Source organism: Acanthochromis polyacanthus, chromosome 24 (assembly GCF_021347895.1).
Source record: "Acanthochromis polyacanthus isolate Apoly-LR-REF ecotype Palm Island chromosome 24, KAUST_Apoly_ChrSc, whole genome shotgun sequence".
Taxonomy (NCBI): domain Eukaryota; kingdom Metazoa; phylum Chordata; class Actinopteri; family Pomacentridae; genus Acanthochromis; species Acanthochromis polyacanthus.
The window spans coordinates 5,235,191-5,246,270 of record NC_067136.1 but is presented as its reverse complement, the minus strand read 5'-3'; the positions used below and the strand labels follow the sequence as shown (position 1 = coordinate 5,246,270).

Genomic DNA, 11,080 nt, shown 5'->3' with positions numbered 1-11,080 from the left:
TTAGGAACAGAAACTACGATGTCAAAGAGACGACAAGTTTATTTATTTTTGTCTGATCTGTAGCTCAGTGAGTTAAGGGTTTACCTATGGAGCTGCAGGTTGCTGGTTCATAATCAGACACTTCTTAAGTTTTCTGAAAAACTTAGACAAAAAAGAAAGCTGCCAGTGGTGGGTCTTGAACCTGCAACCTTCCACTTGGTAGTCTCTCCTCTTATCCCCTGAGCTAAGGCTGGGGAACAATAGTCCGTTAAGGGGGGGAAGAGGGTGAAAAGAAGGGGAAGAAGGGGAAGGAGAAAGGAGGAGAAAAATTGAGAAAAATTAGAAAAAAAAGAGATGAATTGAGACCCTTTCCCGGCCTTGCTGCCTTTCTGATTGACTTGAACACAATTTCTGACTTAAATTTGACTAAATTAGACAAAATACGTCATTTTACAGGATGATGGCCGGGGAAGCTGTGGATCCGAAGGTCGTCGGTTCGATCCCAGCTCCTAACATATACATTCTCACACAAACTGTAATCAATTGTTGTTAATCTTTGAGATATAATTAACTTTGATACAAAATTATGAGTGGCCTGTTGTGTAAATGTAATACTAACTGGTCAGCCCTTCAGAAAAACAGCTTTTTCTTATGTGCTATTGACAAAGCTGTAGAAACAGTTATTGTTTTTAGTGTGTATCTACTTATACTGATACTCTTACAAATAACAAGCTCCATTTGATCAATTATGAAATGGTTTTGAATAAGTGTTGTTCATATTAAGCCACTTTAGTCTGATTATGCATTAAAGTCTTTGTTTGACACTTATTATACAGATATGTACGTAAAAAAAAAAAAAACACCAAAGCACTGCTGCAGAAATAAAGGCCAGATTTATTACAAAATTTACAGATTAATTGGTTATCACACAAAGAAATACAAAACTTACATATATACAATAAACAGTAACAATATTGAAACAATTTTAACACAACTACAGCGCCCTCCATAATTATTGGCACCCCTGGTTAAGATGTGTTGAAAGCCTAAAATAATTTTTTTTTGCAGGAGCATACACTCACACTGAAAACTGTACAAAAATGTCAGAACAAAAATGGAGAAGATTAGGTGCTGTTTTGTTGGCAGAAGGAGGTTGTACAAAGTATTAATATCAGTCGTGCTAATAATTGTAGAACACATGATTTGATGTAAAAGAATTATTTCTTAATGTGTGATTGTTTTTTTTCCCCCACTGAATAAATGCACTTGAATTAAAGGTTGGATTTTCCTCTTTTTTTCATTGTGGTACTATATTATTTAGAAAAAAATGAATTTATAAGAAGCTAAAGGACACATCTTAACCAGGGGTGCCAATAATTATGGAGGGCGCTGTATATATAACAGTACAATATAAAAAAAGAAACAACATTTTGTGTAGCCCTATTTAAAACTATTTACAATATCTACACAGCATATCCAGTAAGGACACAGAATCCATTACTGGTTTGCTCTTTTTCGCCGCATCTCCTCCATCCACTGGTCAAGTGGCAAACCAGCATTTAGTGGACAGTATATGTGCCCATAATACTGGCTGTATCCACTTTCTTTGGTGCGAGGCTGGTGGCACTGACCGCATTTATTTTTCTCAACAGTCCGACTGTATGGCCTGCGAGTAGGTGTAGGAGGAGGAAGAGGGCCAGCAGGCGCAACTGCTTTTGGTGCAGGTGCAAAGACTTGTGGGGCCTGGAATATGAGGGGGCTAGTGGAAGGGGTGGGAATGAAGACCATGGGTGGGGGTGCCTGTCTTGGGAAGAGCTGCCTCTGAGCAGGCAGCCTTGGCCGGACTATTGGTGGGGCATCCAGTGGTGGGAAAGCAGTGGATTTTCTTTTGAGCACTGCCTGCCCTGCTGTGCTTTCAGGCAGGTTGTACTCATGTTGGGGACCAGGACGTGTCGGTGCAGCAGTGGGCCGTACCTGCGGTGGTGGAAGAGGCATGGGAGCTACAGAAATTGTGGCAGGGAGATTGACTCCCTGCAGCAGAATTCTGCAGTCTTGCCTCTTCAGCCTTTTATTGTGCCACTGAACAAGAGTTGTTTGATTGACTGCAAACAACTGCAGGGTAGTACTCTGCATAACTGTGCCGTTTCCCAGGACCAGCTGTCGAATTTTGTTGTAGTCCCTGAGAATCAGTGTCCATCGCGTTAGAGCATAATTGTCTTTTTTTTGAGGGCTCTTATGGTTGTTGCAGAGCTTGATGAAGACTGCTTCTACTAGGCGACAACAGTCTGGCCACTGGGTAGGAGATCCCGACGAGCCCAGGACACAGCCAGTCATGCTTTCTGCCCCTGGTGTAAATTCAGCCTTTCGTTTGGGCTGTTTATACCGCCCGGTTGTCAGGCGCACCTGGTGCTGAGCGGCATATGCCACACGCTGCTGATCATATGGCAGAAGATTTTGCCATAAGGCTATAATGGTGCTGGCCTGCTGGTTAGTCAGAGTTTGGCCATTTTCAGCCCGTGACCCCACCAAGCACTCTGCCAGGCCGTCCACTCGGTCCATCCCAGGAATACCACGTTCATCCACAGCCTGGTTAACATAAGAATACAATAAAAGTCAACAGCAGTACTACCACAAGCAGAAACATAACATTTAAGTACAGTGTAACCTGAGAGTGAGACTTACCTCTCGCTCGGGTGCTGCTGGGCACATAGCTGGTGGCCCACAAGGAGCATCAGCTGGAGCAGTGGAGACAGAGGTCGTGACTGTGGTGGGGAGAGGAGGAGCAGAGGCAGAGCTGGAGGTGGAAACTGATGCACCAGTGGCCTGTTAAACATGACGGATGAGCATTAGAAAAATACCACTGTAGTCAAAAATGTATTCATGACACTTAATGTTACAACATGGATTACAAAAAATGTCCCCACCTGTTGGTGATATTGTGCTGGGCTCATGGCCGGTGGTCTGGACGGACCAGCAGGTGCATCTGTAGCAGTGGAGATGGCAGCTGAGACAGTGGTGGGGAGAGGAGGAGCAGAGGCTGAGCTGGTGGTGGCAGCTGATGTGCCGAAGGACGTAACGGAGCTCAAATCCTTAGCCTGAAAAAGATTAAAACACAAATAAACTTCACACTCTTCCAAAAATATAACATATTATAAAATACAGATGAGAACATTAGTAATACTTACCAGCTGTTGCAGAGGTTGTGCTGGTGTGGGTACTGTAGTAGGCACAGCAGCTGGAAGGTCAGTAGGAGCAGGGAGGTATGGGGCAGAAGAGGTGGCCTCAGATGTAGGAGGTTGGACAGAGGTGGGAGTTCCTGCACTACAGGCTGAGGTGGCGATGGCTGTTGATGGCTGAGAGGATGGGTCTGTGATGTCTAGAAGCCCAACAGTGGGGTCCACATTGGCATCCTCAAAACCCTCATCTTCCAGGTCCTCCTCAGTGCCCAAGTCCTCCAGCATGTGGTCAGTCTCCTCTGTGTCAGGCTCCATGTTCTGCATGGCCCTTCCAGTTTGTCTGAACAGGTAATCAATACCGATCAGCTCACCTAGGAGGGACAATTGAACAGAATTTTTAAGAAAACAATGGCAATGAAATAAACATGTTTTGTTTATCTGTATAAGTGTTAGGATCCAGCTCCAGCTCCTGCCCTTCCTCCTTTCCTCCTTTTCTCCATTATTGCTCATCTGTGTGTGTTTTGACTTGTTTTTCTTTGGCTTCCTCTGTCTATCATCTCTTTCTCACAGTCACTCGCCCTCCTGCTCTACCTGCACTCTGCCAGCTGATTACCCAAATTACTATCAGCTGCAGTAATTAGTAAACTCAGCTCACCTGTCTACAAACTCTCCACTATTTAAACCCCCTCACTTGCTCAGTCTCTGCTGGATCATTGACTCACATGTTACAGACACTGTTTCTCCACCAAACCTGCCATCTCTGGACTGTTTAGCTTATGGACTTTTCTGCTCTCCCCGCCTCCTGGATTTTCCCCTTTTTGGACACTGTTGCCCTGCTGTCAGTTTTTGGACTTTCCCCAGCCTGTCTTGCCCCCTTGGTTCTCAGTTCCCCCATAATGTGAGTGTCCCTCCTGAGCTCTGTTGTTTTGTTTCTTAGCATTTAGTATAGTTTGGTTTTTGCTCTGCCTTCCCAGTTCTGTTCTTGGTTTATATTGTAGTTGGATTCTCGTTTAATAAAACAACTTTAATCATTCACCCATCTGCCAGCCTCCCTTTGTCTGCGCCTGGGTTCTCCAACCCCCTCCGTAACAATAAGAACACATGACAGAACATTTAAACTCACCAGTATACACAGAAGGAGGCTGACAAGATGGGACAAGCTTCCTGCCAAGTACCTTGGTACTGTAATTGTTGACACACAGTACAAGGTCCCCAGAGTAGCTCAGCAGGGATGGTGGCTTGACTGCCAGAGAAGCAGCTTCTCTGTCCTGGTTCCATCTATTAAGGCCTTCCAGGAGGTACAGCTGAAAATTCAGGCTGTTTGCGCTCGTTCCTTAAAATGAATCAAAACACCAACAGTACTGACACTGTGTCTCTGTTGTCAGTCTATATTATACAACATAACTTTAACCTTAACATATTTAGCCCTGCTAATAAACAGTGATTAATACTAACCTGGAATGAACCTGGAAGGACTCAAGTGATGTTGACCCCCTGGCACACCTGTATTTAGGGAGGATAAGTCCCTCTTTGGTGGTGGTACTTCCTGTCTCGGTGCACAGGAGCACACCTGGTTCGTCCTGAATGCACTTTACATGCCTCCTCTGGACTCTCCAAATGTGCTGCATCCTCTCCTGGTCCAAGAGTGGGACACCAAGGAGGTCTCTGCCTTTACACCCATCAGTTCATTAAGGAGCGCCTCGATCATGAGGATAGTCTGCACCTCCCCTCTTGTCCGCCTTCTGCAATGCAGAGCTAGGTCCTCTTTGGTGATCTGCTGGTCCACTATTTTGTCAGTGATATAATAAATAATATAAATAATAATAAATAATAACTAACACAGTTAATTATTTGTCTGCTTCGATTACAAACAATTGTTACATAGGTTCACTCACTTCTGAGTCAGGATGAGTCTGAACTCCAGCCTGTGAGCCATATCCAGTTGGTCTAGGATAGTCTTGCTGGAGGAGATGTAATTTATCCTGCAACCAACTGAATTGCATCTCAGCGTCTCTGTAATTAACAGGTAATACCTGTCAATGTCCAAGACCTTGCGAGCCCTCTTGTGTACTCCAGCACCTGTGAGCTGTTTGCCACATGCAGGGCAATACAGCTTCACCTTCCACAGGTGATATGGCATCCATAAGAGAAGTCTGTGTGTGAAGAAACGCTCTGGAGTGGGGGCCTGATGATAAATAAGCGCTGGCTCTGGTGGCGCATACCATAGTTTCAGGTCTGTGCGCAGTCGCTGGTTTTTCCAGATGGCTGCAGAAATCCATTTCTGGTCCTGAACAGGTATGTTCTTCTTCATCTCTGCTGGGAGCCAGCACTGCTCAGAACCTGTAGGAGTCTCCACATCTCCTGCAGTTTGAGTGTGCAGAGGGTGAGGTGTGGCGACTCAGAGGGACCAGTCTGAGATGGAGCAGTGGAGGGGACACCAACGGAGGTCACAGAGGACAGAGGGATGAGAGGTGCTGAGGAGGATGCTGATGTTTCCTGATATTTAAAAAAAAAACACCATATAGACACATAATTATAAAGATGAAATTCTTATTTTAAGCTTAGTAAAACATCAATGCAAAGAAAATAACTCCACTTTAAGTTACTCACAGCTCTAGCAGTAGCTGGTGGAACAGAGGCAGCGGAGGTGGGGGAGGAAGAGAGAGAGGAGAGACGGCCTGGATGAACGTCCTTGGACTGCGGGCAGGTGACTGTGGTCGGCTTGCCATGGCGCTCGTACCAGCGCTAGGCATAGTTAAAGAGGGAGAAGAGCTGGAGACCTAATGAGGAGAGAGGAGAACAGTTCACAACATCATTATTAGACATTACAGTGACTGAGAAGTACACATTTCAACATCCCCACTGTAATTACCCAAGCAGCAAAACTACACAGCTGCAGCACTGCACAGACATTACCGTGCTAACATGCTTCCCAGCCAAACTTAAGTTGGGCGTTAAGGCAGCACCATGAGACCCTCCAAACCTTGGCTTCATGAACTGAAAAAAAACCCCAATAATGTGAAGTATTTTATTAAAAATGTTCTCTAAGTATTTTTCCTATTATAAACTCTTATAACATCATGAATACATACCGATGCCAAAGTCAAAGAAGGCTTCCGAGGTGTCTGCCCAGATGTTGCTGCTCGTCCAGATGTTTGTGGTTGCTCTGTCTCTGTAGACGACGCTGCTGAGGGACCTGGCTGTGGAGGCCCAGGGACAGAGCTGGAAGGCTACAAGTGCACAGAGAAGAAAGAGAGAATTTATTCATAAAGAATACAACACCTGTAGCTATTAATGTCATGAAAAATCACTGATACCTTCTTTGCATGGAAACCACAGCTGCACGTCTGTGTCCCTCCAAACAGAGACGCCTGTCCCCTCAGCTGCATCGGACATTTCTCAATCTATAATCAGATTTGAGTACATCATAGGAATGTATTCCACTTTTAGTTTAATTAGTTTTTTCCCCCGATAACTGCACAATTATTGTTGATTACTCTGTCCAACTTTACCTTCAGGTAGAGTTCATGCCACTTTTTCTGGCGTGGTGCTGGTCTGTTTCCTGCCTCAGAAGGCCAAACCTTCTCAGACGGGACATCCACTCCTGATCTGACATGGCTCTGTGCTTCTTTTGTTTGGAAGCCATCTACCATTAACAGAGAAGAAATGTACAAGTTACACCAAATGTAGCAGCCAGAGTTTAGAAGTAGGATAGTCACCAGCATTAATATGTATTATTGTACTTTCATTATTATTCATAGGTGCATGAGCTGAAAAAGAGAAAATGTGATTCATATTCTAAGCTAATGGGACAACATAACGTTATAGTAGAAAAGGGCCGTTATAAGTAATCACAGTTATGGTTAGCTCATGAGAAGTAGTTCTGTTGGGCTAAGAAAATGTACGTACATATGCAGCTGAAAGCTTAATTGTGTTAGAATCACGTCACTACCGCGGTTACTCACTGAATGGTTCAGTAACGCAAGGAAAGATGAATGACTGACAACAGTAACGACGATATTCACACATAACATTACTTATAACGGCGGTCACAGTTTATAAAACACGTACTGACTAATGTGTCTGGGAATACAGCAGTATGCTGCTAGAAAACGATAGTAATGAAAAAAAAATTAACTGCTATACCACCTCAACGGTAAAACGAGAGTGAAAAACGGGTAGCCAGCCGGTGTAATAACCAAAGGATCCTACGATCGTTTCTTTCTTGTAATTGTTACGCTGTCATTTGCGTAGGATAATAAAAACTAAATAAATATAATGTCGTCTTACCTTGAAATGCAAAAGTTTCCGAGCAGGTGTCTGTATTTTTCCACAAACAAGTTTGAATGAGGGGATCGGAGGGGAGGGGGGTGGGACAGGCGTCGACCGGGGTCAAGGGTTGGTCGGCTCGAGCTGTCACTGGTCGCCGAGGTTGACCTCTGACTGGCCCTCTCATTGGTCGCCGGGTGAATTCTGGACATGCTGGACATTGATTGGTCGGGGGGTTATTCTGGACACGCTGGACGTTAATTTGTCGGCGGGCGAATTCTGGACACATCGGACACCGATTGGTCGGGTGATTCTGGGGAATTCTGGGCAGGGGACGATGCGGTTGGCGGAGAATTCTGGAGAAATCTGGAGAGGCAGCGCTGTGATTTGACAACCGTAAAGCAGCCGGACGGCCCCGAGGTAAGGTAGGTAGAGCTACTCACTCAGATACTAATTCTTCTTTTTTTTGCGCATTTATTATCTATTTTTTGTCGTTTTCGATTTTTTTTTTAGTTTTTTTCTTGACCGTTTTTCTCAGGAGGTTGGACTTCAGCCTTTGTGCTGGAGGATTGAACCCTCAGTTCCAAGACTTTCCAAAGCCTCCACACCTCCTGAGTCCTCAGGACCTGAGCTTTCACACAGTCTGAGGGCTGAAATTTTCTAAGTCCCACAGTAGATCTCTGTTAGATTTAACTTTCACACAGTCCAAGGACTGAAATCTTCTAAGTTCCTGAGTAGTTCACTATTAGTTTGAACCTTCAGACAGTCTGAGGACTGAAGTTCTAAAAGTTTCTCAGTACTTCTGTGTTAGTTTGAACTTAACGTGGTTAACAGAAGCCTTAAAACTTGTGACCATGAGTCTTGAGTTCACATTTAGACCATCCATCTGAGTTCTTCTCAGACCTTCTGTGGGTTCTTCAGAAATCCTGAACGAACTTTGATTGTCTTCACTGAACAGTAAAGTTTGTGGAGATCAGAAGGTAACATTAGTTTGATCGATGCCTTCAACTACTAGTAGACTTTATCTGGAAAGCAGTTTTCTGAAATGAGCTCTTAGTAAATCTGTCCACAGTCAAACCAAGAACACAGAAAGAGGAAATGTTTGAAGAAACAACTTGATGTTTTCATTTCAGACTAGAAAACGCTTTAAGACCTTTATCTGTTTTTGCTCTTTTTCATCGTTTTATCGTCTCTTCTGTTTAATTTGATCTTCTAAAGTCTAACTGGTGTCTTTTACAATGTTTTGTCTTTAGTTTGATTCTTATTAAATGTTTAGTTTTTTTCTCACCTTTTATTCTTTTCTAATGTCTGATTTGATTTAAAAATGTTTTATCTTTTTAATGTTTGTTTTTTCAAATGTTTTATCGGCTTGTTTGAAAAATTTCCTTTTTTCCCCAATGTTTAATTTTTAGAGTAAATCTTTAAGGTTTTTCTTTTTTAAATGTTTTACCACCTTTTAATGTTTAATTTTATTTTTAAATGCTTCATTGTATTTTCTGTTTAATTCCTATTTAAAGTTTTATTGTCTTTAAGATTCAATTTTATAATTAAATGGTTTTTTTAAAAATTTTTAATATTCTTCTCATTTAATTGTTTTATGTTAATCGAAAATATTTCATAATTAAATGTTTTGTATCTTCTGTTTAATTATCTAATTAAATATTTTATCTGTTTAATATAATTTAATTGTATTTCATGTTTAATTTTCTTTTTTAAAGTTTTATTGTTTTAAATGTTTTTTCCTTTGATTTATTTGCTTTTTAATGTAGTTTATTTCTTTAATCTCTTTTTCTGTCCAGATTTTAACCCCAACCTTAAAAATGAATCAAACCCTTAAATCACAATAAAAATACTTGTTGTCACAGTCATGAGTTAGTCAGTTATTCAGTTTATTAATTCAACTTTATTTGTTTAGCACCTTTCACACAGATGACAAAACGATGGTTACGAATGTAACTACGGTTCTATGAATCCCGGATGACTGCCAGAGGCGGTGCATAAAGCGCTAGATGATCATCCTTACGCTTGCGCAGGTCAAGTATTAATGACAACAAAGTCACATGTGACCTCCCGGTGGCTCACGTGAACCTATATAGCCATGTAACACCGGAAGCTCAGTCCCTCAAGACCCCTTGCAAGCAGGAGACTCCGAGGGACTGGACGCTCTGGCGGTCATCCGGGATTCATAGAACCGTAGTTACATTCATAACCATCATTCTATTTCATCCCTACTGACCGCCAGAGGCGGTGCATAAAGCACTGGATGACACATATCAACAAAGTCCCGAGGAATCCAATAAAGACAACCGCAAACCATGCCCACCTTATAAAGCAGACGAGTCTTGCTGAAGGACCCCGTCCAATGGGATGGACATGCCACGTTCACTCTGTAAAACCTCGAGAACGTAGATTCCGACGCCCATGATGCAGCCTCACAAATAACGTCAAGGGGAACACCGGCCAATGCAGCCCATGAAGTGGACAGACCTCGTGTGGAATGGCATCTCACACCCTCCGGTAGAGACCGCCCCTGTGACAGATAAGTCTGCTTAATAACATCAACAACCCAACGGGCAAGTCTCTGTCTAGACAAAGGCTGGCCCAAGCGAGGTCCGGCATAGCAGACAAACAGGTTGTCAGACTTGCAGACAGCCCCGGTGGCCCGTACATACATTTCGAGAGCACGAACAGGACACAGAGGCTCGGACGAAGTTGTTGATCCAAAATGCGCCAGTCGGAGTGGACACGCAATAGCGGTATCGGTAAGTACCTTAGTAAGAAAAGAAGCGTCAGGCCAGAGAGTAACACCAGAGCCGTCAGCATTCCACCTGCAGCAGCTGTCATGAACCGACAGGGCCTGCAGTTCACCAACACGCTTACCCGAAGCCATAGCCAACAAAAAGGCAGTCTTCAACGACAGCCATTTCAAATCAGCCCGGTCCAGGGGTTCGAACAGAGCAGCGCGAAGGGACTCCAGCACGAGAGATAAATCCCAAGACGGAGCCACCAGCCGGTGGGAGGGCGGAGGCAGCGAGAACCCTTTAAAAAAGATGACACAGTCTTATCACTGCCAACAGTACAACCATTAAAACCATGATGCCAGCAAGAAATGGTGGCAACATATACCTTAAGGGTAGATGGCGAGCAACCCAGGTTGAAAAGTTCCTGTAAAAACTGTAAGATGAATGGCACAGGGCACTGGACAGCGTCAAGGTTCCTGTTCCAACACCACCTATCCAGGGCCGGCCCTAGGACTTTGGTGGCCCTCAGCAAGATTTTTTTTGTGGCCCCAAAACATGCACAGGGCAACTACCAAATCACGTGCACAGCTTGTAATTGGGTTAAAACACACATGCACACGATTAACAGCAAATATTCAGCCCACTCCTGAACTTCCTTTTTGGAGCCATGATGCCATCTCCAGTGCTACTGCTTTTCCATCTGTGGCTTCTCCAGACCAGTGTAATCGATCAAGTTTGAAACGGTGCCGTGGTGTCACAGTAGCTTAACTTACGCATGAAGCATGGAGTCACTAACTGACTGCTGGTTTATTTTTTCATTCCTGTATTTTTATAGTTTTCTAATAAGCCAGTTTAAATTGATATGCTACCATGATGATTTATGTTTAATTGGAATAAAGACAGGCATGGGCGTAA

General features: G+C 43.5%; 1 protein-coding gene and 1 long non-coding RNA gene across 6 annotated transcripts; both read right to left on the bottom strand.

Moving 5' to 3' along the window:
- Positions 1-853: 853 nt before the first annotated feature.
- LOC127532551 (mucin-7-like) lies at positions 854-4,951 on the bottom strand. Of its 5 annotated transcripts, none has more exons than XM_051944382.1 (6): positions 4,611-4,951; positions 4,279-4,488; positions 3,165-3,526; positions 2,904-3,074; positions 2,662-2,786; positions 854-2,565 (listed from the first exon to the last, which is right to left on the bottom strand). In XM_051944382.1, the coding sequence occupies exons 5-6, from the start codon at positions 2,686-2,688 to the stop codon at positions 1,477-1,479; spliced, it is 1,116 nt and encodes a 371-aa protein (XP_051800342.1). In that variant the 5' UTR covers positions 2,689-2,786; positions 2,904-3,074; positions 3,165-3,526; positions 4,279-4,488; positions 4,611-4,951; the 3' UTR covers positions 854-1,476. The 5 variants fall into 5 exon arrangements, with proteins under 5 accessions (XP_051800342.1, XP_051800340.1, XP_051800341.1 ...); XM_051944380.1 differs by having other exon boundaries at positions 2,662-2,802; positions 2,889-3,074; positions 3,165-3,495; XM_051944381.1 differs by having other exon boundaries at positions 2,662-2,802; positions 2,889-3,074; positions 3,165-3,495; positions 4,331-4,488.
- A 652-nt stretch (positions 4,952-5,603) lies between these two features.
- On the bottom strand, positions 5,604-8,162 carry LOC127532569 (uncharacterized). Its single transcript, XR_007940072.1, has 6 exons — positions 6,668-8,162; positions 6,473-6,559; positions 6,248-6,385; positions 6,072-6,152; positions 5,766-5,935; positions 5,604-5,651 (listed from the first exon to the last, which is right to left on the bottom strand). It is a non-coding gene; the product is annotated as an uncharacterized LOC127532569 (long non-coding RNA).
- Positions 8,163-11,080: the final 2,918 nt, after the last annotated feature.